At 50.0% G+C, this 26,250-nt stretch overlaps 1 protein-coding gene across 1 annotated transcript in view; it reads left to right on the top strand.

The window, feature by feature from the left end:
- The first annotated feature begins 1,608 nt into the window (after positions 1-1,608).
- Positions 1,609-26,250, top strand: part of KDM2B (lysine demethylase 2B) — a 121,990-nt gene continuing 97,348 nt past the window's right edge. Inside the window, 5 exon segments of the mRNA XM_032876342.1 lie at positions 1,609-1,902; positions 1,904-1,960; positions 3,214-3,358; positions 6,334-6,412; positions 7,675-7,721. Coding sequence (XP_032732233.1) covers positions 1,609-1,902; positions 1,904-1,960; positions 3,214-3,358; positions 6,334-6,412; positions 7,675-7,721 — 622 coding nt within the window.

The raw sequence follows: 26,250 nt of genomic DNA, 5'->3' as shown, positions 1-26,250 counted from the left end.
TTTGCCTTTCTGAGACTCGGTTTCCTCATTTGTAACATGAGTCCTATAACAAGACTCTTATTCTTCAAGGGGTCTTCTGTGAGAGAAACTAGTGAGACGGTCCCTGGTTCTTGACAGAGGCTGAGGGCAAAACCTCCTCATTCCCACTAAGCTGAAATAAGTTTTGGTATTTGCCATCTAGAGGACTGGGATTAAAACAAACTTAAAAAAAACCAGTTTTTAGGGGTGGGTGGTAAAGAATATAGAAAGACGGGGCGGGAAAGGAAACTTTAAGGTGTGTGAGGGGGAAGCTGTCTTTTAGGGTGACCAATACAGAGGTGATGGTTCACATCCGATCTCTGATGGGGAAGCCACATCCTCTCCACACATCTGAATGGTGTGTCCACTAGGGAGGATATTGGCTTGGCGCAGAGGAACCACCGAGACCGATCGTGTCTCTGAGCCTCAGTTTCTCTATCTGCAAAATGACTATGAGGCTTAATGGCAGAAATAAAAACATGTTAAGTTTTTTTTTGGCCAAGACTGCTATAAGCATCTATGTTCTTTTAATGGAGCTGTGCCCTGTCCTCATCTCCTGATCGTTATCCCAAAGAGCAGGCCTAGTTGGACTTGGAGGAATGTTTAGGGCCAGCTTTTCTCATAATCAGAGCTGACCTGACTGTTGTTCATAATGGAATTAATTACAGGACAGCCGCTTTTAGGATTCCACTTTTGGGGATGGTCACGGCCAACCAGGTATACTGAGGGAAAGCAAGAGAGAATCATTCCCTCTGCCAAGAATTCCTAAGAACTCATCAATGGGCACCCAAAGGTCCCGGCGCCTCACCCCAGAGCGCCTTGCACCTTTCCACCGACTTTTCTCCTATAAACGGCCAATAAGGGCTTACCCTTCGCCTGCTTGCCAGCTGCGTTAGGAGGCGCCAGATCGGATCTCTCGGTGTTTCACTCCTGAGCATCTATTTCCTTCTCTTGGCGAGCGCAGGGACCTTTAAAAACTGTCCAACTTCTGTTCCAGGGCTCGTCGCCTAGTGAAGGACTCCACAGACGCGGGCAGGATGAATGAATGAAAGGCAACGTCTTCCGGTCAGCTCGGCTCTGAAAAAGCTCTGGTCTGGATGTATTTCCTGTACCTGCGTTTGTGTGGGTCCATTATCTTTTGAGTCCGGGAGTTTAAAAGTTATGCAGTCCGTACAGGTATGGAGCTGCGCTAAATTCTTCCTGAGCCCCCAGATGCCGTCTCCATATGGCAGGTCTCATATGGGGGTCTGGAGAGGATCGCTCCCTGCCATCCCCCCCAAAAAAAACAAGACATGCAGCAGAAAAAAAAAAAATTACATATACAAAGCGCTTTGAATTTGGGTCGGCCACGTAGGTAAAGGGGTGGGGTGGATGAAGGAAGAGGAAGAGGGGTGGCCCGTGGGGACCGTGGGCAATGGGGGCAGGGATTGAGGTGGGGGGTCGTTTTTCGGGGTGCCAGCCCTCGGGGGCTTTCTAGCCAGCAAGCTCGGCTTGCATTTCCGCGCCTCCCGCTGAGGCCAGCCGTGCAAATCTGCACCTCCCTCCCCACCCCCTCCTCCTTCCCTCCCTCCCTGCCCCGCCATCTCCGGGATGCGCCCGCCGCCTGCAACTCAGCCCTCCAAAAGTCAGCTCTGCACACAACTCCCGGGCGGCGGCGGCGCCTGCGTGCAAGGCGCACTCGTGACCCAACAACAAAACAGCGATGCCAGGGCGCTAACGGCGCCCGGTGCCTCCCGGGCGCCCTCCCCGCCCCACACCTCCTCGGGCAGCCGCCCCCGCCCCCCCTATCCCGGGCCGAGTGCCCCCTCCACTAGCCCGGCCGCGGGCTCAGAGCGCGATCGGCAACAATGTTTACGTTCCGGGGATTATGACGTCGACGCCTCCCCCCCCCACAACTGCTGAAAATGGTTTCCTAGGACTTTGCAAACGGATCTGCTTAAGTGTTGGTGCAAAACTTTGTAGATCTCGGCTGTGGCTTGCTTTATTTATTTATTTTTTGGTTTGTTTTCTTTGGTCTTCCCTCCTTCGCCCCTTCGCCAAAATGCAGGGGGCAGGAGTGTTGACAATTAATTGGTGAACTCTCCTAAAAAAATGGAGGCAGAGAAAGACTCTGGAAGAAGATTGGTGTGTAGCTTTTTTTTTTTTTTTTTCCAAATCTGTATCTGGTAATGATAGATCTATTTTTTTTTTTTTGGTTGTTGTTGTTTCTTGCTGCCTTTTCTTTCCTTTTCTGTATTTTGCAAGAGGACCGGAAAAAATATAATAAATTGCATGCAAAAGGAAGCAAGCAGCTTACTCCTCCAGTCCCTTGTGAGGCTCAGAGTCTCAGACACTTGAGTGGGGAGGTGGTAGCGGGGAAAGGCGTTGGAGAGAGGCTGAGCGGGCTCGGGGTTCGCCCGGAATCTGGGGGGCTGCAGGGCCCGGCGCTGGGCGGTTGAGGGAGGAGGCAGGGGATGCGGGGAGTGGTGGGGGAGTCTCCTTAGGAAGTGAGTGTGCGCGCGCGCTTGTGGGGAGATGAGGCAGCTGCTGGTGCGTTTTGGGGTCTCCGATGGGAGCTTTGTGGCGGGCCGTCTGCCTCTCCCCCTCCCAAGCCCCGACCTCCCCCTCCACCTCTTCTTCTAGCATTGGCGGGCGGTCGGCGGGGGCGGCTGGGGTCTCAGCCCTTCCATTTCAGCTTTCCAGCTTCCCGAGTAGCTCGGGGGCGGCTCCAGTCTTAGAAATGCCGCCGGCCCCCGGTTCCGGCTTCCCGGCTCTAACGCGGCGGCCGCCGGGGCTACTGTTAGCGCGGAGCAGGGCTCTGCGGCGGCTCCTCCCGGGGCCTACAAATGCCCCGCCAGCCCGTGCGCGGAGCCCCCTTCGCCGGTTACATAACCAGGCTCCCCGCCGAGTGGGCAAAACTCAACACCTATCGGGGGTGGGGGAGGCCAGGGAGAGCCCCCCAGATGTCCTTTCCACGGCCTCCAAAGATGCAGGAGGGGAGTGTCCTGCGTGGGGCACGGCCGGACCCCGGGGTGCGGGCCCCTCTCGTTATCTTGATTTTCAGCATCTTTGGCATTTGCGCAAAGTTGCTCGGGTCGCAGTGGTGGGGTGCGGGGGGCGCGCAACTCCTGCACCTGCTTGAGCTGGGCCTAGGGTAAGAGGCGACCCCCAGTTCCCCCAATAATGCCTCGGGCTCTCTGGTTTGGGTCCCCGCAGCGTCCGATTGACCGCCAGAGATACGACGAGAACGAGGACTTGTCGGACGTGGAGGAGATCGTCAGCGTCCGCGGCTTCAGCCTGGAGGAGAAGCTGCGCAGTCAGTTGTACCAGGGGGACTTCGTGCACGCCATGGAGGGCAAAGGTGAGGCGCCCCCTCCTCGGGCTGCCCTCCGCGCCGCGGGCCGAGCGCACGTGGGGAGGGAGCTGCCGGTGGCTGGGTTCGTATTTCGCGCCCGCGTCCCCCATTCCAGGGGATCCGGTGACGAAACGAGGCCGAGCACTGGGGGGGTGGGGTGGGGTGGCGAAGGAGGAGGGCAGGCGGGAACGGGTGTCGGGCGTGGGCCTAGATCCGGCCCGCGCCCACAGGCGGCCGCAGGGTGTGCAAGAGCCAGGGGACCGAGGGACCTGGGGACTGACGGGTGGACGGAGGGAGGGCGGGTGCGCCGCATTCTACACCTCCCGGAGCCAACCCGGCTCCTTGTGCTGGATGAGGTGAGGCTGCCTGACTAGGAGAGGGGCTCAGGTGCCCCTGGGGCTTTGGGATGAGGACCCCCCTAGGCCCGAAGCCTCCCCCGAACCCCGTCCCATCTCAGGCCCTGCCAGTTAAGAGCTGGTGCTGGGGATGCTGGGGTCCCTGAATGATGACTCCTCAGCTCCTGGGGTCTGCGGAACCCTGTAACCTTCTGGTCTCTGCCAGATTTGAGCAGGGGCTGGATGAGTTTCAGAGCTTTTGGCTGGTGCCCCCACATAATTATGCCTGAGGCCTCTGACCCTCCAGCCTTGACAGTTTGAAGTAGGGACTGGGGATAAGAAGAGTTTTACTCCCTCAGGCTTGGGGCTGAGATCCCTGACCCCTGTGGTTTGAAGTGAAAATGGGGGTACCCCTCTGGGGAACAAAGTCTCTTCTCAGCCTGAGACCTTGAGAGCACTGGCCCTTAAAGGCCCTGCCAGTTTAGAGAAGTTGGGGAAACCTCTGAGGTCTTGGGGTCCCATCCCAGCCTGAGACCTTCAGGACCTGAATTTCTCCTTGACCCTAGTATTAGGTGTCTGGTGCTGTCCTGCCAATGTTGGGGTGATGCTCTGGCTTGGGTCTGAGGCCTCCAGAGGCCCCATGTGACCTGTGGTTCTGCCTGTGGGGTTGGGGTTTTGGAGATGCCCCTGCCTACCTAGGTATTTCCCTGGGCTCTCTGGGGTTTCTAAGTTGTTTTTTTTTTTTTTTTTTTCCTCCTCTTAGATATTCAGGTTTCCTTTATAATACACCGTTTTCATTTTGTTGACTCCCCTGTGCCCCTTGGAAAACCTTCCATCCCTCAGTGAGCTGACAGCGGGGACAGTGCTTTCCCCTCCAGGTTCTGGTTGAGTGCCTGGGGCTATAGTTTAGCCCCCAGAAGAGACAGTCCTGGCTTTGCATTTTTGAAGTTTCTCTTTTGTGCCCACTGCTTCCTGGGGTGCAGGGCTTCAGTGGTAGGGGGTAGTCGTTGGGGGAGGGAACAAGACATTTCTTCCAGCTGGCCAGGTCCGAAGCGAAGAGCATTGCACCTTGACGCAGAGGGTCTGGCGGGGGGTGGTGGTGCTAGTCTCCACTGCATTTAAATTTCCTTAGCGCAAATGGGATTTTAATTCCTTTGGTTTCCTTCCCATTTTACTGAGCTTGGTGGATCCTATGAGAAAACAACATGCAAACTCTTCCTAGTCATTGGTGAGGAATTCTCAGCCCAAGATCTGAGTGTTTTCTCAAGCTCATTTGAGGAAGTTGTAGCTGAGGAGAGTGGGGGTGGGGGGCGGGCTTTGGGTATGGGTGTGGGTGCGTGGGGGGTGGCTTCCAGCTAGGGAGAGCCTTTAAATCTCTCCAGGCTCTTTTCAAAGGAGAGGGCCCTAGCGATTTGGTAGTTAATTCAGATCTGGCCCCAAAACTTCGAGGGAGGAGCTAGAAACAGAAGGAGCCCTTAGCCTGGATTCAAAATAGAAGCTTCTTAAACTTCTCTGCCTTTAAATCCTTAGGAATCCCCATTCACTGTGAGCCCCTGGGGATCTGAGCTGCTAAGGTCAGGGCTTTCCCCAGCTCTGGTTTTGTTCTCTTCCTCTGCTCTGAGTAGAGTCGCCTTGGCTTCCTCCCCCACTGAGCTGCCCTGATGAACCGTTTCCCTGGGGCAGGGGCTCCCGTGGCCTGTGGTCTCTCCTGTCTCTCCGCTGACCTGCCCGGGAGGGCTTGTGTCCATGTGGATTGCTTTGGTTCACCCGAGGATTTGGGGATGTGATGGCTTATCTCAGCCTCCCTCCATTCCATATTTTGGGGTAAGGTTGGTTCAGATCCCCTGGTTTTGGAACTCGAGGGACATTGAAACGAAGGCCTCCTTCACTCTTCGGGGCTTTCAATAAGGGATTTGGGGGTCTATGCTAGACAAGCCCGAGACGGAGCACTACCTTGTGAATTGGCTTTGGGCCTCACTGTGCCCCCTTTCACCCTCTCTTCACCTGCGGGGAGCATTCGGGTCTGTTCCCCGGTGGAGACAAGGATGGCAGTAGCTGGAGCAGAATTACACTATTAAGACAACAAAGCTGTGCCCAGTTCTCTAGTTATTTTGGCACCAAATACACAGTTTCCAGGGAAACCAGCTTCCCCCCCCTCCCCTTCACTATGCAGGATATTACAATAAGATCTTCCCCGATGCTCAGCTACAATGAGAACCCTCTTCCCAGCCCCCTCTCTGGGGCTTCAGATCCTCCCAGGTGGCATTCTTGGATTTTGCACTGCCTTTACTTTCTGAGCTCAGCTTGGGGTGCATTTCTCTGTCCGTCTTTCTCAGCGATGGCTGGGGCCTTTTCAGTGCGGGGCTCTTTCGTGAGTCTCCCTCCCCAGCCTCCCTGGCCTTGGGCTGTTCATTGACAAGTTCTGACCCGTGGGGCATGCGGGGAATGACTGAGTAGGCAGAGGAGCTGATAGTTGGCATGGCCTGGGCCTGCTCCGTTTTCTTGTCATTGGACGGGGATCGCTTGCCCTAGCGAGGGAGCCTGGTAGAACCTTATAACCCATGTTCTTTCCTCCGACCAATCGTTCGTGGCTCATCTGCTCCTTCCTGACTTAACCAAGCTGTTTTAATTCCAATATCCAAACAGATTTCAACTATGAATACGTGCAGAGAGAAGCTCTCAGGGTTCCCCTGATATTTCGAGAAAAGGATGGACTGGGGATTAAGTAAGTTGGCGAAACGAATTGCGTCTTCCCATGTCTCTCTCCCTGGTAGATTTTCTTCTCCCCTTCTCCCCACCTTTCATCACAGAGAAGGATCTTTCTTCATTGTATGGGGAGAGTATCTCTTCGTTCAAGGCCTGACAAAGGGGAAAAGTTCTCCAAAGATTGGTCTTTTTCAGAGAATTTGGGCAGAGAGGACAGAGGGTACTTAAACAGTGTTGACTTTTTTTCCCTGACCCACCGCAGTTACATGCAGTGGGTTCCTAAGGAGAATTGTGTCCCCCTCCCAAGTTAGGAAACTGAGGCAGGTCCTGAGCTGTGAAGGGATTGGCCAGTCACTAAGCCCAGGGGCAGGACACCTAAAAACATTTTTCTACTCAGACTCCCACTGTGTGGGAAATTGGTTCTTTTCTGTAGAGGGCCTGTTCCTAGGATGCTAGGCTCCAAGTCTTCTGTTTCTCTGCCTACCCCAGCACCTGCCTCCCCCACTGTGTCTTGTTTGGTTTACATTCTCTTAGAGATCTGTCAGAGCTCCAGGTGGGGTGGGGGAGAGATCCGGGAGGAAGGCTGGAAGAACAGGTTTCCGTCCCTTGGGCAGGGGTGGAGAGGAGCCGGCTGGTATCATCCCAGCTTGCCTCTTCCCCAGCCTCTCCTGCCAGGCTTGCTCAAGAGTCTCGTTCCTCATTCCTCGGGTAGAAATCAAACCTTTGACATCACTGTTAATTAATAGTGAAGGTCATCACTGTCCTTATAGCCGGTGTTACCAGATCCTTGGAATTGGAATGATGTGTGTCTTTTTTTTTTCCCTTTGAGCTTAAAGGGATCTCTGCAGCCCTCCATACAATTCCTTTTATGGCGAGTGTTTGCTAGAAGAAGAGACACAGAGAGAGCTGCCCACCCTAAAAGAATGCAGGTGTTTGAATGCCCAGCTCTGGGACTTACCCTTGACACCACAATTCAGTCTTCCCTGAAGAGTGGGGTGCTGCATCTTTTCTGCAGCAGTGTTGAGTTCATATCGGGGAGAGTGAGGGGGTTGGCTTGCCTTACCGGGATGAGGAAAGGGCTCAGGGGTTGGAGAGTGACCCTCCCTTGGGACATTGACTGGTCTATCACTCTCCCTCTGGATGTTGTCATTTTGGGTTCCCAAACTGAGAGCAAGGAAGAGCGAAAACCCTCTTGGAAAATGGCCTTCCCCGGCCCCAGAGTTGGGTCGAACTCTATTGTCTCTGGCCTCTCAGCAAACGCCTGTACTCCTCTTTTTCCAGGATGCCTGACCCCGATTTCACAGTCCGAGATGTCAAACTCCTAGTGGGTAAGTTGCTTGCTGTGTGAGCAGCTCAGAGATGCCAAAAGTAGGGAGGACAAGGGGCAGGAGGTCTCTACCACCCGCCTGTTTAGATTTTTAACTGCCCCTGAAAAGAAAGTCCCCGTGGGAAGAGGCAGGAGCAGGTGCGAGCTGCAACCGTCTTGTTCTCGAGAACAGGTCAGATTGCACAGTTGTGAGAAACCGTATGGAAGGGTGTTTGCCAGTGCGCGGTTTTATGAGGCCAGTTTGGACCCTAGCCTCCATCAGCAACACAATCTTAGATCTCTCCTTTGCGTTTGTTTGTGGGTTGCTGGGTAAACACTGGGTGCTTTGTGACCCCTGAAAGACTTTCAGACTTCAAGGGGCGGGATCATTCCTCCTGCTTCCTTGGGGTTCTAGACAAGTCTAGGGTGGGGTTTGCCACTCTAGCGAGAAAATGCTCATTAACTCCCTGAGCAGCTGCAGAGTGTGGCTGATCCCTTAGGGGTCCAGACACCTGACCAGGTAGCAGGTGGCATTTCAGGTGTTATGGAAGTCCTTGGATAAACCCATTCTTTCCGGAGGTGTTTCTCAATTAGGTCCTTCATGGCAGGCACGTTCAGAGCTGTGGGCGTGACAGACCAGATCCCCCTCCTCTTTCTTGGAGTGACAAGGCAACAGAGAAGTAAACAGTTTTTAAAAAAAGTCTGTATCTTTTTGGAAGGTCATTAGGCCTATGAAGAAATAAAGCAGGATATTGGGATGGAGCTGTTGATGGGATATTGATGGGATATTGATGAGATATTGATGAGAGCTGTATTTATTTTTAAATTCTTATTTATTTGTGTTTTTAGAGAGAGCGCGAGCGCACGTGTGCACCTGTGGGTGGGGGAGGGGCAGAAGGAGAGGGGGAGAGAGAAAATCTTAAGCAGACTCCACGCCCAGTGCAGAGCCCTGCTCGGGGCTCTGTCTCATTACCCTGAGATCATGACCTGAGCCAAAATCAGGAGCCGATGCTTAATAGGATACCAACTGAGGAACCTAGGACCCCCTGGGAGCTGTATTTTAGATGAGGTGGTCAGAGAGGGCCGTGTGTGTGTGTGTGTGTGTGTGTGTGTGTGTGTTTATACATTTGGACAGAGACTTGATGGATGAGAAGCCAGCTGTGGGAAAGAACGTGCCAGATTGAGGGACAGGCCAGGGCGAAGGCCAGGAGGTGGGGGGAGAGTAGGAGTAGGGGGGAAAGTAGAAGGAGAGGGGGGAGGTCACAGGGCTGGGGCCATGTGGGGCCTTAGAGGCCGTGGCAGGGAATTTGGGATGGATGCTTGGTGTGATGGGAAGCCAATGAGGAGTTTTAAAGGAGGGCAATGGGGGTCACTAAGCTATCCGATCATTTTCTTTGGGAGAGGGTGAAAAAAAATTTTTTTTAATTGACATAAAGTTCATACAGCAGGAAACCCAGTCTTTAACCATTCTAGAGTGTGCAGCTCAGCGCCCTGAGTGCATATATGGTGTCATGCGGCTGTCAGTCACCACGATGGGATTTCAGAACGTGTGTCACCTACACAACCCCCGACAACCAGGGGTGTGCTTTTTGCCTCTGTGGGTTTGTCTATTCTGGACATTTCGTGTAAGTGGAATCACGCACCGTGTGGCTTTTGTGACTGGTCTCTTTTCCTCAGCCTCCCGGTTTTGAGGTTCATCTATGTGACAACTGGGGCCCGGGCTTTGTTCTCTTTTATGGTTGAACAAGATTCCACTGGACGTGCGTGTATCCACCCAGTCTTGTTTATCTGTTCGCCAGGTGATGGACGTTTTGGTTGTTTCCATCTCTTGTGTGATGGAGTAATGCTGCCGTGAGCACTTGTGTACGAGTTTTTGTGCGAACATACGTTTTCCTTTCTCTTGGGTCCTTACCTGGGTAAGTGGGTCATATGGTAACTATATTTAACCTGAGGAACTGCAAGACTTTTTCAAAGCAGCTGGCCATTTTGTATTCCCATTAGCAACGTACAAGGGCTCCGGTTTCTCCACATCCTCGCCAAAGCTCATTATTGCCTGTCTTTTTGAGGATCGCCGTCCTAGTGGGGATGAAGTGGTGTGATACGACTTAAGTTTAATAAAAGCCGACTCGGGTGGCCGTGTGGGTGAAGACAGCTGGCTGGCCAGGGGTTGTGTCAGATAATCCAGCTGGAATAATTGACCCCAAGTACTTGGAAGGGAGGATCCATGGGCTAGAAGGAGATGCTGGTGATGGTGGATGGTGGAATCTTAGGTAAAGCTGGGTTCTAGAAAGCTGAAGGAGGTGAACATCAGAGCAGAAGGGGCAGACTTCCCAACACTGTGCAGAAGATGGGATGATGGACCCCCAAAATTAAGTCTTGGCACCGACAACCCATTTCGGTGCCTCAGCCCTACCCAGGGCGTTTGCTGTTGGACAGCCTCAGTCTGAGGCCTACCTCTGCCAGCTGACCGATTTGGGGCAAGCCGTTTACTCCAAGCCTCAGTTTTCACATCTGCAAAATGGAGCTAGTAGCAGAATTACCTCAAAAGAGGATGAGATTGAATGAAGGCTTAGCATTATATTGGCTGATGGGTACTTGGTGAATGGTCCCCGATGTTATTTGTTATAATGGCAGGATGTGGGTCTGATGGGATTCCCTTTATGTGTAGGGATGAAAGCCAGATTCTCAAGTCAGGTTCGGGCAATATCAGAGTCTTCATCATGATGCTCTTGGCCCTTTTGAGGAACTTAAAAGCTCTGTGAAGTTTTAGTATACTCTAGTCGTATGCTGGCTGCTGTTACTTTCTTTGTGCCTTTCTTCTGGTTGTTGGAGCAAGAGGACGCAATTAGATGGTCCAGACATCCTTGCCAGTTCTCAAAAAGTCTGGGATGGCAAGGAAAATGGGGTAGTGATACCTGCACCCTATCTCGCTTGGCAATTCTGTGACGATGGAATGGATTGATGGGTATTGAAGTGGTTTGAAAGGTGTACTGTGTTCCGACATCAGGAGGGGTGCAGTTAGCATGGAGAGTTATTAGGCCCATTTTATTTTATTTATTTTATTTTATTTTTTAAAGATTATTTATTTATTTATTTGAGATAGAGAGAGAGCGAGCAAGCACAAGCATGGGGGAGGCGCAGAGGGAGACAGAGAGGAAGCAGACTCCCTGCTGCCCAGTGCAGGGCTCGATCGACCCCAGGACCCTGGGATCGTGACCTGAGCTGAAGGCAGATGCTTCACTGACTGAGCCATCCAGGCCCCCCTATTATGCCCATTTTAGTCTCTGAGAGTGCACACGGGCTTCTGGGGAGCAGGCAAAGGACATGTACTTCATAGTGACATAAATGGCAGATGTAACTCAAGCTGGCTTAAGCAAAGCAGAATTCACCGGCTTACATAATAAATTTAGGGTGTGACCTTCAGGAACCTCTTGATCTAGGTGTTCCAAGATCTTGAGAGGTTGACTCTCATTTTTCTGTTCTGCTTCCCTCTTTTGCTTCCACTTTCTGCTTCATTCTTGGGCAAGCTTCTCCCCATGGGCTGGCAAAGATGGGGAGCCAACAGCTCTCCACTTCTTTCTGCCAGCTCAGGGCCTCTCTCACCACATCTACCAGTGATTCCATCAAGGGTCTCTGGATTGGCTCTGGCAGGTTTAGTACAATCTGGGTCTGCTGCAGCACAAGCAAGTGATCTGGGAGCTGGGAAGGGGTGACATTGCAGGGTTGCTGGATGGCATAATCATTCCCCTTATGGAAATGGAAATGGGGGGTTCTGCCTTGGAGGGCAGCATATGGGGCGGTCAGTGTATGATCTCAGCCTCTGTCTTCCAGGCCTCGAATCTTGGGAGGCAGCTGTTCGAGAAGGGGCCAGCTATGGAGGCTGGGGCTCCAGATTCTCCTGTGATGCCCTAACATCGGACTTTTCTCTATCAGCCCTATTTACTTATTTATTTATTTATTATTATTTTTTAAAGATTTTATTTATTTATTTATTTGATAGAATGAGTGAGAGAGAGCACGAGAGAGGAGAAGGTCAGAGGGAGAAGCAGACTCCCCAAGGAGCTGGGAGCCCGATGCGGGACTCGATCCTGGAAGTCCGGGATCATGACCTGAGCCGAAGGCAGTCGCTCAACCAACTGAGCCACCCAGGCGCCCCTCTCTCAGCCCTATTTATATGCCTCCTGGGAATTCAGGCACCTGGTCTCCGTTCTTAGCTCCTCGCCTTTAAAAAAAAAAAAAAGGCACTTTCCATTTTTAGGACACTGTACACTTAAAATAAAAGCTTTTTATTGAAGTATAATTTACATATAGAAAAGTGCACATATGGTAATGATACAGCTCGATTAATTAAAAAAAACTGAACATATTACGGTACTCGGCACCCCAGAATCTACCCCCATGTTCCCATGCCGTCCGTGCCCTCTGCTGTCACCCTGAATGCTACCAGCGTGGATGACTTTTGCCTTTTCCTGTGTTATGACAGCAGAATCCTGCAGGTGACCTCTTGTCGTTTCTGCTTCTTTTGCTCACCTTGGTGTTTACGAGACATCCAGATTATTTTGTGTAGTTGTAGATGGTTTATTTTCATTGCTGTGGTTTTCTGTTATGTGATCATTTCACAACGTGTTTATTCACTGCTATTAATGGGCTCACGGGTAGCTGCCAGTTTTCTATGTCTCGTGCCGCTATGAACACTCTAGAATGTGACTTTTGGGGAACACAGGGATGCATTTCTGTGGGGCATATGCCTGAGCGTGGAATTGCCTGGGTCACAGGGGAGTGCATATGTTCAGTTTTAGTGTACACCGTCAAGTCATTGCCCACAGGCGTGGGTCTGGTTCTGATTGAGCCACATTCTCCCCGAGAGTTCGTGTTTCCATCCTGTTCATTTTAGTCCCATTGCTGTGTTGGTGTATCACATGGTGGTTTTAGTTTGCCTTTCTTCCCTCATGAAATTGAGCTCCGTTGTTCATATGTTTGCTTGCTAGTTGGATATACTCTTGTGAACTCTCTGATCGAGTCTTTTCTCCATTATTTTGATGGGTTGTCTTCTGTTGAGTGTAAGATGAATTACTGGCTAGGGCCGCTGCAACAAAGTAGCACAGACTGGATGATTTAAACAACAGAGGTTTATTTGCTCACAATTCTGGAGCTAGAAGTCCAAGATGGAGGTCTTGTAGGGTTGCTTTCTCCAAAGGCCTCTCTCCTTGGCTTGTAGATGGCTGTATTTGCCCTATGTCTCCACCATGGTCTTCCCTCTCACTTTCTGTGACCTAATCTCTTCTTATAAAGACATCAGTCTTGTCGGATTAGGGCCTACCCCGAAAGACCTTATCTTAACTTAATTACCTCTTTAAAGACTGTTCTCAAATATAATTACATTTGGAAGTCCTGGGGGTTAGGACCTCAACATAGAAATTTTAGGGGACACAAGCCAGCCCATAACATAAAGTTTCTTAATGTGTTCTGGATATGATAGTGTGTTCCAAAATCACCTCTTACTCTGTGGGTTTGTTGCCTTATCACACTCCCAAAGGTGTCTTTGAATGAACAGACGTTCTTTATTTTAACATAGGCCATTTGGGTCTTTTTTTTTGCGCTTGTTTTGTATCTTAAGAAACGTTTGGACACTCCAGGGTTAGAAGATGTTTCTCAAAAAAGCTTTCTTTTTTTTTTTTTAATAAAGATTTTATTTATTTATTTGACAGAGAGAGATCACAAGTAGGCAGAGGCAGGCAAAGAGAGAGGGGGAAGCAGGCTCCCCACTGAGCAGAGAGCCCGATGTGGGGCTCGATCCCAGGACCCTGAGATCATGACCCAAGCCTTTAACCCACTGAGCCACCCAGGCGCCCCTCAAAAAAGCTTTCTTGTTTGAACTTCCACATTGAGATTTATAGTTTATCTGGAATTGGTTTTTGTGTTTGGTACGAGATGGGGGTTGAGAATCCAGTTGATCCCAGTACAGTTATTGAGAAAACACCCTCTGGGGCCCCTGGGTGGCTCAGTCGTTAAGCCTCTGCCTTGGGATCAGGTCATGATCCCAGGGTCCTGGGATCGAGCCCCCCACATCAGGCTCCCTCCTTAGCGGGAAGCCTGTCTCTCCCTCTGCCCCTGCTTGTGTTCCTTCTCTAGCTGTCTCTCTCTCTCTCTGTGAAATAAATAAAATCTTTAAAAAAAAAAAAAGAAAAAAGAAAAACACCCTCTCCTCACGGCACCAAAATATTGTCTTTGGCATAAGTCAGTGACTGCATTTGTGTGGGTCTGTTTCTGGATGCTCTAATGTGAATGTCCCCCGAGCAGCTCCCCCCATCCCACAACCAATACTCTCAATCCCAGATAATTCATTTAGGAAGCCTGGGATGTTTTCACGTTTGTGGGCTGGGAGCTGGGGCGATGGGGAGACTGGGAAAGAATTCTAGTTGCCTCTAAAGATGCTTTAAACCTTCCAAGAGGACATATCCATAAAGTGCTGGGTCCCTAGTCCCTCTCCACCATTATGTCACTGAGGGATGGCTCACAGCCATGGTGTCCTGTATATTCTCTTTTTATCGTATTTCTTTTTTTAAATATTTTACATAATTATTTGAGAGCGAGTGAGATAGAGTGCGTGAGCTGTGGGGAGGGGGAGAGGGAGAGGGAGAAGGAGACTTCCTGTTGAGCATGGAGCCCTATGCGGGGCTCGATCCCAGGACCCCGAGATCATGACCTGAGTGGAAGGCAGATGCTTCACGGACTGAGCCACCCAGGCGCCCCCTCTTTACTGTATTTCTCTCTAACGAGGATACCCAAGCGAACTGATGTTTTCTTTGGCCTCTTATCTTGAAGAATCTTCACAACAAATTGCCTCATTCACTATTCATTTATTCATCAATTATAGTAATCATCACCTATCTTTTACTGTATGTTTACTATATGACCTCATTTTGTCCTCACCAGTAATCATATAAATTAAGTGCGACTGTTCACTACCTCAATGGGGGATCCGAGGCTCAGACAGGACAACCCACAGGACAGGTGGTTGAGTTCGTATATGAACCCAGCTCTGGGCGTTTCCTCATGCTTCTGTTCCTTGACTTTCTCCTCCTCTGTGTCTGTGTTGTGTCTAGTGAAGGAGGCTCACCAGACATGCGCGTGCCCTTGACCTGCGGTGCTTAGTAAATTCTCCACTGCTTACAAATCAACCATAGCTGACTCGCCTCCAGACCTTTTCTAAAAATTGGTTTAAAATCATAGACATTTTACATTGTAAACCCCAGAGAAGTTCTTAGACTTCCTCTAGTGTTTGTTTGTTTGTTTTTTTAAAGATTTTATTTATTTATTTGACGGAGATCACAAGTAGGCAGAGAGGCAGGAAGAGAGAGAGGGAAGCAGACTCCCTGCTGAGCAGAGAGCCCGATGCGGGACTTGATCCCAGGACCCTGAGATCATGACCTGAGCCGAAGGCAGAGGCTTAACCCACTGAGCCACCCAGGCACCCCAACTTCCTCTAGTCTTGCTTTCCCCTTTCACAAGTGGTAAAAAATGAGGCCTGGAGAGAAGGGACTTGCGAGTTGCCCAGACAGCAGATGGCATCTCAGATTCAAATGTGGGTTTGAATTTCTGAGGTTGGGAGAAAGTGATACTTGTAATGCAAACTCAGAGGAAGATTAAGTAGACTTGCATGGGGGGTGGTGTGGATGGGCTCCTTTCTGGCCACACTGAATGGAGCTCAGGAGAGAAATCCAGGCTGGATGGACAGGACGGGAGGGATCCACCTCGCAGAACAGAGATGCAAGCGGGGATGGGGTGGTGCAGGAGGTCAGGAGAGCTGAGGCTCCTGAGCCCGAAGGAAGGAGGGGTCCAGAGGGGTTCAGTTGTGTTTCTTTTTTTTTTTTTTCTCTCTAAGATGAACACCCGGCTTACTGTTTTTTTGTCCTATTTCCCTTTCCCTGCAAAGCCAGTGTTCTGAAATCAAAATCTTGGCTGTGTTTGGGCCTTGGGGAACTAAACTTGCGTCTGCCCCCGTTTACATAATAGGAATCACTCCCCTGTGGGGTAACTCCTTAGACTGGAGTCACTAACATTAGCTGTTGCTTCCTGAGATCTTACTGTAAGCCGGGGACCCCTCCCATATTATTTTGTCTGATCCGTATAAAACTGGGTTTTTTGCTATCCCCATTCCATCGATGTCAAATTGAGGCTCAGAGTGACTTGTTCACAAAGAGCTAGTGTATGGAATCGCTGAGGTTTATGCCCATATCTGTTTGGACACGGAGCTGTTCTCTTAACTTCTGCACAGAACTGTGACTGGCTCCCAGCGTCCTATAATCTAGAGCTCTTTCTTGGTTTTGGCCCGGATGTCTTTTGGGTTTTCTTGGCTGACTGGGTTTAACCCCGCCTGGTTAGTCTGGGTTTGTGTCTTCTGCTCATCTGTCTGTGAGCGTCAGGCAGGGTCTTGAACCCAGGGCACAGAGGACATCCTGGCACCGGATGTGTCCTGGGGACCATTTCTGAAGGTTCAAAGGTGCGGAGCCAGAAGATATCAGTGCTTAGGGAGAACCCAGCGACCTTTGCAAGCATCTTGTTGTACAGTGAGGAAACTGAGGCCTAGACCTGGGATAAGGTTTGTCTCCACCTTAGAGATGAGGAAACGGAGACCCAGGGAACTTTGGGGCTGTACATCCCCAAGGCCTCCCTGCTAGGAGAGAGTGGAGTGAGCTCCACTCCAGTGCTTTTGTGCGTTCACACTACCTCTGTGAAGTGGGTAGCAAAATAAAAAGGAAGGAGCAGAATAAAACAATCCAGAAACTGGAGGAAGACAGAGAGGGATGGTGGGGGACACTCTCCAAAGAGCGGGTTCAGCAACAGTTTGGGGTCATTGCCCATGTGTGCCTTATATCAGCGTTCAAGGTGACTTTCAGCAGCCTCTTCCCGGCTCTGAGCCCACGGTTCTTGGAGCTGACGGATGGGGCCTTCAAAGCAAGGGCCATGGGGCCACGGATTAATTTCTGCAGCTGGAATTTGTTGGATGCGTGTGTAGCCCGTGAGCCCAGAGCACCAATGAGATGGGGGGAGGAGAAAGGAAGGGAGGGGGACCGAGCTGCTGGCCTACTTAGGAATGCCAGGCACTGCTCAATGTGGAAAATTTCTCCTGTAACCCATTGACTTCAGGAGCCCGAGAGTTGCAGGGCCTCTGGGTCCCTTGCAGGATCCAAAGGGCAGCTTGTCCCTGTCGCCTGGTTCAGGGATGGCTGCTCCCCAGAGCGTGGAGGGCCACATTCCATTCTTAGCGCTCGTCTGTCCCTTCTGTCCCTTGGGGGCACATGCCTCCTCCCTGAGCTTCCTGCTCAGACACCTGGCTCTTATGCCCACCTCTCCTTTGCCATCAGTGGCAGATCCGACTGGGAACCTGAGAAGATGGAGGGCTAATTCTTAATCTCCCAGCTCAGACTGAAAAGGACTGGAAGGCCCCAGTGTCCCCAGTGACTCCTGGGGCAAACCTCGGGGTCTCGTCCCCCTCCGACTTCTTCCAAGTTCACGTTTAAGGGATCTGATCTGAGTATTTGACAACTAGGCTAAACATCAATGTGTCGGTCCTGGAAGAGGACCTAAAGACCTAACCCAGTGGTTTTCAAAAGGAAATCCCTGGAATCCGGATCTGGGTTCTGAGCGCCATCTCCCCTCCCCGTGCCTCCTCCAACCTGAGCTGCCTGTTTTTATTTATGCCTTTGGCTCTTGTCAAAACTTCTGTTTGAAAAAAGAGTTGTATGGTGGTGAAAACAGAAGTATAAAGGTCAGTTCTTCCTGGCTTTTGCACACGAAGCAACTGAGGCCGGGAATAGGGTCAGTGAGGGTTGCTGTGACTGGAACTCAGTCCAGGGCTCTTGGCACTGTCCCAGGTGCCCCGGAGGCGTCCACCGCTCATTGCGTAGCCTCCTGTGGGCCGTCGCTGACCGAGCAACAAACAAGCCAGGCACCGGTGCCTCTGGTGTGGTTCTTCCAGACAGAATGAAAGACCCTGTTATGGGGCTGTGTCTTCGGGGTTAAACTCAAAGTGCCTGAGAAGTCCATCTATGGGGCAGGGGAAAGAGCTCCCTTTCCCTGTCTGTCTGGTCTGGACACCGCATTTCCCAGCCCAGCTCAGTGGCGGGTGGTGAAGCATGTTGCAGATCTTACCATATGCCAGAAACTGTGCTGGGCTGTCTTGCATCAATGGGCCCCTTTTGCAAATAGACACCCTCCAAGTCTAGAAAGGGTATTTGAGGCCTGGAAGCCGCAGAGCGAGTAACAGAGCTGGGATTTATAAAAATCCTTTTTGCCAGAGAGAATTTTGAAAAGAAATGAGTAGACAGAAAGTAATAATGCATTCCCGTGGACCCAGCACCCAGCCCCCACACCTGCCCCTTGCATACGTCCATCCTCTTTCTATCCTCCTGCGATGTTTCTGGCTTATCTAGGCATCAGACCATTTCATCCGTAAAGTTTTCGGTATATAGTTCTAAACGAGAAGGGGTTTTTAAAACCATAGTCACAATAGTGTTATCACACCTAATCTTTTAAAAACAGTAATTCCTTGGGGCACCTGGGTGGCTTAGTGGGTTGAAGCCTGTGCCGTCAGCTCTGGTCATGCTCCCAGGGTCCTGGGATCGAGCCCCACATCGGGCTCTCTGCTCCATGGGGAGCCTGCTTCCTCCTCTCTCTCTGCCTACTTGTGATCTCTGTCTGTCGGATAAAGGAATAAAAAAATCCTTAAAGAAAATTAAAAAAAAATCAAAACAGTAATTCCTTAAAATGAGTAAATATCAGGGCGCCTGGCTGGCTCGGTCAATAGAGCATGGAACTCTTCATCTTGGGGTTGAGAGTTTAAGCCCCACAGTGGACGTGGAGCTTACTTAATAAAGGAAAAAAATTTAAAAAATAAATAACGTGAGTAAATATCCACATTTATCGTGCAAATGTCCAGTTTCACATTAGTATACATGTTACTTCTTTTTCCTTTTCTTTTCCCGATTCTGAGAGTCAGAATGTAAACACGGTCTTTATGCTGCGATTGGTTGGGATGTCTTTTCAGTCTCTTGTAATCTCTGGCCTTCCCACCACCTCCAGCCAATCTGAAGTTGGATTCTTTGACCTGTAGGGTTTTTCCATTGCCTGGATTTTGCCCATAGCATTCCTTTGGAGTGGTTAGTGTTCCTCTGTCCTCGGTAGTTTCTGTAAGTTGGCAGTTAGATGGAGATGCTCCATCAGATTCAGAGTCTCTTTCTCTCCGCATAAAAATGCACTCATTCATTCATTCATTTATTCATTCATTCATTCTTCCTAGCAAGACTACTTCATAGATGATGTTCTACTCTTCCATCAGGAGGCACATAATGTCAGGTCATCTCTCTCTCTCTCTCTGTCTGATGTGAGTAGGTATTGATGTCTGAGGTGTAGCTTTGTTATTGTGTTCGAGGCTGCAAAGTGGTGATGGTCTCGTGCTCTCGTCGTTTGTCATTTGTTGGCTGTAATACACCTGGAGAGTTGCTCCCCCTTATCCGCCATTTCCCTTATCTCAGACTCCTAAGCCAGTGGTGGCTTCGACCAACATCGTTCTGCCTCCTCACGAAGTACATTATCATTTCTGCCCCTCTCGCTGCCACCTGGGGCTGGAACCCAGCAGAGTTTCATTTTCTGGCTACTGGTACGGTTGTGTTTTCCTGGGGGTTTATGTTTATGGAGCCCAGGCACCTAAAAAAACTGACTTCCCTTCCCCCTCCCTTTCTTCCCACTTCAACCCCTCCCACAGACTATGGCGTCCAGGACACCTGGGGAGTTGGACGGAGCTCCCTGCGCACCAAGAAAGCTATTCTTAGAACCAAGTGTCTTGACCTTGCACGCCAGATATAGTCAGTCTGTCTCTCCCACCCTTGGGCCTCTTCCCTGCACACCCTTACTCTCCCGTCAGCCCCAGAGGCTCCTCACTGGTCTGACCATACCAGGCCTTGACTTCCCTTTCCGTGTGAGGACGGGGCAGGCTGAGGTGGGGTCAGCCAGGGAGGTGCACCTGACCAAGAGCAGAGGGAAGCGAGGGTGTGTTGAGAGCCCTGGGGATTGTGATGGGGGGGAGCTGGAAGCCTGGTTTGTGTTCAGAAAAGAAAGAACAGGCCTCTCTCACCCACATCCTTCTGTGTTCAGCAACGGTTGTCCCACCGGTGGGGCTCCTGAGTACTCGGGATTTCCAGATGCTTCTTTCCAGGTTGTGGGGGCTTTATCTTCTCTAAAACGGAGAGCGTTACATGTACCCACCTCCAGGCACCCCCAGGTCATTTCTCCAGTTCAACTGTCATTTATATGTGAGGTCCTATGTCACATGCTAGGAAAAACATAGGATCGAAAAACACCTGACGTGACTTAATCATCCCACAAATATTTAGTGAGCTCCTGCTGTGGGCCAGGCTCTCCGTTTTAGATCCACAGGTTAGAGTCGTGAGCAAGACTCTTCCCTTATGATGCTTACAGTGTAGTAGTGGGGAGAGATAAGACACAAGCTGGTCGAGGAAGGAGTGGTGTGATGTCCCCCGTGGATGCCATTTTCTCTTTGAGAAGCTTCTCGTCAACAGCACAGTTACGCATCGTGTCTGTCTTGTAACACCTTGTACTAGGCCCCGTGGGGGAGGCCAGGGGTGGGTTAGCCATTCTCTGCCCTCAAGGATGTTTAGGGAGCCCTGTGGGGTTACCCAGTCATTTTCTGGTCAGCCTTCCTTCTTGCCGGGGCTGCTGTAGCACCACAATCCATGTGGCTTAAAACCACAGAAACGTATTCTCTCATTGTCCTGGAGGCCAGGAGTCTGAAATCCAGGTGCTGGGAGGGCTGGGCACCCTCGGAAGGCTCTAGGTGAGAATTCTTCAGAGTCTCCTCCCGCTTCTGGTAGCTTCTGGCTTCTCTGACGTTTGTTGGCTTGTGGCTATGTGGTTCCATCGTCTGGCGCCATCTTCACGTGGCTGTTGCGTATGTGTGTTTCCGTCCAAGTTTCCCTTGTCTTATAAGGACACCGCAATTGGCTAACGGCCCACCTTCATCCATCTGACCTCATTGTAGCTTGATCACAACAGCGAAGACCCTACTTCCAGATAGTGCCTGTTCGTAGGTGTCTTGGGTTAGGACTTGCACATTTCTTTCTTTTTTTTTTTTTAAAGATTTTATTTATTTATTTGACAGACAGAGATCACAAGTAGGCAGAGAGGCAGGCAGAGAGAGAAGGGAAGCAGGCTCCCTGCTGAGCAGAGAGCCCGATGCGGGGCTCGATCCCAGGACTCTGGGATCATGACCTGAGCCGAAGGCAGAGGCTTTAACCCACTGAGCCACCCAGGCACCTCCAGGACTTGCACATTTCTTTTGGGGGACACAGTTCAACCACAAGAGCCCTTGAGGTAAGCCTGTTAGTGGGATAGAGAGAAGTAGAGATAGGCCAGGGAGGGGAGGGAACCAACGCCGAGCTATGCCGTCTATGCCTCCCGTGTTTTATATGGGTCACCTCAGTTGACTCCGTACTTTTGGTTTTTCCTTTTTGTTTTTACCTTTTTTTTTTTAAAGATTTATTTTAGAGAGATATCATGAATGGGCGAGGCAGAGGAAGAGGGAGAGAGACTCTCCAGCAGACTCTGGGCTGAGTGCAGAGCCTAATGTAGGTCTCGATCTCACAACCCCAGGATCATGATCTGAGCTGAAATCAAGAGTTGGACGCTTAACCCAACTGAGCCACCCAGGCACCCCCACATGTATTTTTTAAATTTTATTTACTTATTTATTTTTAAAAGATTTTATTTATTTATTAGAGAGAGAGAGCGCGCAAGCAGGGGGATCAGCAGAGGGAGAGGCAGAAGCAGACTCCCCACTGAGCAGGGACCCCCCAATGCAGGACTTGATCCCAGGACGCTGAGATCATGACCTGAGCTGAAGGCAGACGCTTAACCGACTGAGCCACCCAAGCACCCTTCTGGGGATTTTTAAAAAAATTTTAATTTAATTTTATATTTTTTCAGTGTTCTAAAATTAATTGTGCACCACACCCAGTGCTCCATGCAATACGTGCCCTCCACAATACCCACTACCAGCCTCACCCCCGTCCCCCCTCAAGGGGATTTTTTAGAACTAGATTTGGGCTGTTGGGTTTTTTTGTGTGTGTGTGTGTGTTTTTATTATAGTCTTAGACTTGGTTGTATATAAGTTGGCATCATACATAAAACCAACTTTATAGAACAGTGTTGACTTACCATTTTTGGGTTGTCAAAATTGTACATTTATTTATTTATTTTATTTTTCAAAGATTTTATTTGTTACTTGAGAGAGAGTGAGAGCGAGAGAGATCGCAGAGGGAGAGGGAAAAGCAGACACACTGCTGAGCAGGGAGCCCTACGTGAGGCTTAATCCCAGGACCCCAGATCATGACCTGAGCTGAAGGCAGATGCTTTACCAACTGAGCCACCCACACACCCCAGAATTGTACATTTATTGTGCATTACTTTTATTGTGAATACAATACAGTTTGCGAATCAGGTTAATGAGTCAGAAGTGTTCTGAAAGAGAAGGGGTTTATATAGACAATCTTGTCATTTTTTTTTTAAAGATTTTATTTATTTATTTGACAGAGAGAGATCACAAGCAAGCAGAGAGGCAGGCAGAGAGAGAAGGGGAAGCAGGCTCCCTGCTGAGCAGAGAGCCTGATGCAGGGCTCGATCCTAGGACCCCGAGCCTGTGACCCGAGCCGAAGGCAGAGGCCCAAACCCACTGAGCCACCCAGGCGTCCCAATCTTGTCATTTTAAAAACTTTATTCATTTACTTGAGAGAGAGAGAGAGAGAGAGAGAGCAGGGTAGAGGGGCAGAGGGAGAGGGAGAAGCGGACTCCTTGCTGAGCAAGGAGCCTGAGGCAGGACTTGATCCCATAACCTGGAGATCATGACCTAAGCCTAAGGCAGACCCTTAACCAGCGGAGACACCCAGGCGCCCTTACAATCTCGTTTGCGTGCAAGTCTTAACTTCTGTGCGATGAGATGCCGGCACCTCTGATACCCTGAAGGGCCTTTCATTTGCCTCTAATGTTAATTGTCTGAATTTGAAATCGGTTTTTAAATGAAAAGCAATGGTTTGGTTTTGTTTTGTTTTTCCCCACAACTGTTTCTTAGGTGGATGGTCTTATCTCTCTCACCCACTGGGGTATTGGGGTACTTTGCCTACAGGTCTCATGCAATGGAGAAAGACTGGAACCTAAAACATTTCAGTCCTTCGATCCTTTTTTGTATGTGGAATGTACTCTAGATGCTGAAAAGTTTAAAGAAGCATGATAAAATGAGCGCCTGCCATCCAGGTTCCCATATAACCCTCTGCCCCAGAAGTGGCCATTGTCTAGTATTGGTTTTCTGGGGCTGCTATGGCAGGTACCAGAGACTGAGTGGCTTAAAACTACAGAAACTGAAGTCTCTCAGTTTCTGAACCCAAAGTCCAAAACCGAGGTGGTGGCTACATTGGTTCCTTTCTTCTGGAGGCTCTGAAGGAGACTCCTGCCTTGCCTCTTCCAGCTTTTGGTGACTCTAGGCATTCCCTGGGCTTATAGGAACACTACTCTACTCTCCTTACTCTTTGCTTCCGGCTTTCCCTTGACCTTGACTTTCTTCTAAGGACTCTAGTGATTGGATTTAGGGGCCCACCCTGCGTCCAGGATGATCTCCTCTTGAGATCCTTACATTAATTACTTCTATAAAGATCCTTTTTCCAAATAAGATCCTATTCAAAGGTTCTTGGTAAATCTTCTGGAGGGTCACCATCCCACTACCATCCTGTATTGTGTTTATCATTTCCTGGGCTCTCTGCACTGTTTACCCACCTGTGCCTGCATCCCTAAGTCAACTAAGTTGTGAGGAACTGAGCCCAGGCACACACCTAGCACCTAACACCTCCCTGCGGGGAGGAAAGGGCACTGTGGGCAGTCGGCGAAGGCTCTGTTGAGGGAAGAGCTGGGCTGTGGCCCAGGCTCCTGATCCACGAGGAAGAGACTTGCCAAAGGAGCAATAGAGTTTGTAAGTTCTTGTTCTTGTCAGATTAAAGCAAGTAATGTCTTATACTGCTTTGAAACTTTTTTTTTTTTTAAAGATTTAGTTATTTATTTGAGGGGCGCCTGGGTGGCTCAGTGGGTTAAAGCCTCTGCCTTCCGCTCAGGTCATGATCTCAGGGTCCTGGGATGGAGCCCCACATGGGCTCTCTGCTCAGCGGGGAGCCTGCTCCCCGCCCCGCCCCCATGTCTCTCTGCCTGCCTCTCTGCCTACTTGTAATCTCCATCTGTCAAATAAATAAAATCTTAAAAAAAAAAAAGATTTAGTTATTTGAGAGAGAGAACACAGGTGTGTGTGGGGGTGCAGGGCAAAAGGGAGAGAGAGAATCCCCAGGAGACTCCTGCTGAGCTCGGAGCCTGAGCACAGACACTGAGATCAGGACCTGAGCTGAAATCAAGAGTTGGACACTTAACCCACTGAGCCACCCAGGAGCCCCAGAAAATTAATTTATTTAAGTGAAATTCACATAACAAAAATGAATCATTTTAAGGTATAGGATTCAGTGACATTTAGTACATTTACAATGTTGTGCAACTATTACTTCTCTGTTGGTTCTTCTTTTTTTTTTTTTTTTTAAGGTTTTATTTATTTACTTGACGGAGAGAGAGCGCGCGAGAGAAAGCACAAGCAGGGGGAGTAGGAGAGGAAGAAGCAGGCTTCCCGCTGAGCAGAGAGCCCCTTGTGGGGCTCGATCCCAGGACCCTGCAATCATATCCTGAGCCGAAGGCAGACGCTCAACCTACTGAGCCACCCAGGCACCCCTTCTCTGTTGGTTCTAAAACATTCTCATCACCCGAAAGGAAGCTCCTATCCCTTAGCACCCCTCATTCCTGTCACCTGGCCCCAGGCTCCCACTAATCTACTTGCGTGCTGTCTGGATTTCCGGACATGGTATATAAATGGCTTCATGCAACGTGTGACCATTGGCCACTGGCGTCTTTCACTCAGCATCATGTCTTTCAACTTCATCCATGTTGCAGCAGGGATCGATAGTACATTCCTTTCTATGGCTGAAGGATGTACATTTATTTATTTATGTATTTTTAAAGATTTTATTTATTTGTGAGAGGGAGAGAGAGAGTGAGAGTGTGTACAAGAAGGGGGGGCAGCAGGCAGGAGGGAGAGGGAGAAGCAGGCTCCCCACTGAGCAGAGATTTTTTTTTCCCCCACTTGAGGCTGGATCCCAGGACCCTGGGATCTTGACCTGAGCCCAAGGCAGAGGCTTTAACGCACTGAGCCACCCAGGTACCCCCCAGTTGAGACTTTTGAAAGAAAATGTTACTTTTAGAAAAACCAATTTTGTTGGTCATTTAGTGCCCAAGTTTTTGTATTTAATAACATCTTTATCAAGATATAATTTATATACCATATAATTCAAGTATTTAAAATGTCCGAATCAGTGGTTTTTCATCTGTTCACATAGTTGGGCAAACATCACCACAGTCAGTTTTAGGATATTTTTATCACCCCCCACCCCTCCCAAAACGTCTCCACCGTTTGGCCATCCTTATTATGTTTTAGGATCTTTTTTTTTTTTTTTTAAAGATTTTATTTATTTATTTGACAGAGAGAGATCACAGTAGGCAGAGAGGCAGGCAGAGAGAGAGGAAGGGGAGCAGGCCCCCCGCTGAGCAGAGAGCCCGATGCGGGGCTCGATCCCAGGACCCTGGGACCATGACCCGAGCCGAAGGCAGAGGCTCCAACCCACTGAGCCACCCAGGCGCCCCAGTGTTTTAGGATCTTAAGTAGTCAGTCCACTGGACTGGCTGGCAGAGATTTAAATGGCTCTGACTTTCTACTGCTTCACTTTTTCCACCTGTAATTACAGATGAAATTGGCCAATTCTGTAACACTACCTGCCTGCGGGCACTTAAAGGAAGTGTTTCATGGGCATGATCTCATTTAAGGCTCAGATCAGTCCCATGGGCTAGCTACTGTTTTTGTCCCCAGGTCACAGATGGGGAAACTGATACACTCAGAGAAGCTAAGAGGCCTGAGGCCCAGGAAGGATTTAAACCACAAAGTCTTCCCTTAATTTTGTTGTGTGGAGGGGCGCCTGGGTGGCTCAGTGGGTTAAGCCTCTGCCTTTGGCTCAGGTCATGATCCCAGAGTCCTGGGATCGAGCCCGGCATCGGGCTCTCTGCTCGGCAGGGAGCCTGCTTCTTCCTCTCTCTCTGCCTGCCTCTCTGCCTACTTGTGATCTTTGTCAAATAAATAAAATCTTAAAAAAAAAAAAAAATTTCTTGTGTGGATAGGGGCAACGGAGTTCAGGTTTTCTAAGCTGGAGTGGCTAGGGCTGTGATTCCCGACTACCTGCCCAGCAGTCCTCCTAAAGGGGTCTTCACATATGGGACCTTGTGCCAGGGTTGGGAGGAGAGGCAGAGGGACAAGGGAGGCTGGCCAGAGAGGGGGAGGGATTGGGTGTCTGTTCCCCTCTCACCTCCCCCACTGTCACAGCAGGTTCTCTGCCAACTGGGCTTCC

This window comes from Lontra canadensis, unplaced genomic scaffold (genome assembly GCF_010015895.1).
Source record: "Lontra canadensis isolate GAN:19392208 unplaced genomic scaffold, GSC_riverotter_1.0 scaffold58, whole genome shotgun sequence".
Lineage (NCBI taxonomy): Eukaryota > Metazoa > Chordata > Mammalia > Carnivora > Mustelidae > Lontra > Lontra canadensis.
The sequence above is the reverse complement of the archived record's forward strand: the minus strand, read 5'-3'. Positions and strand labels throughout refer to the sequence as shown.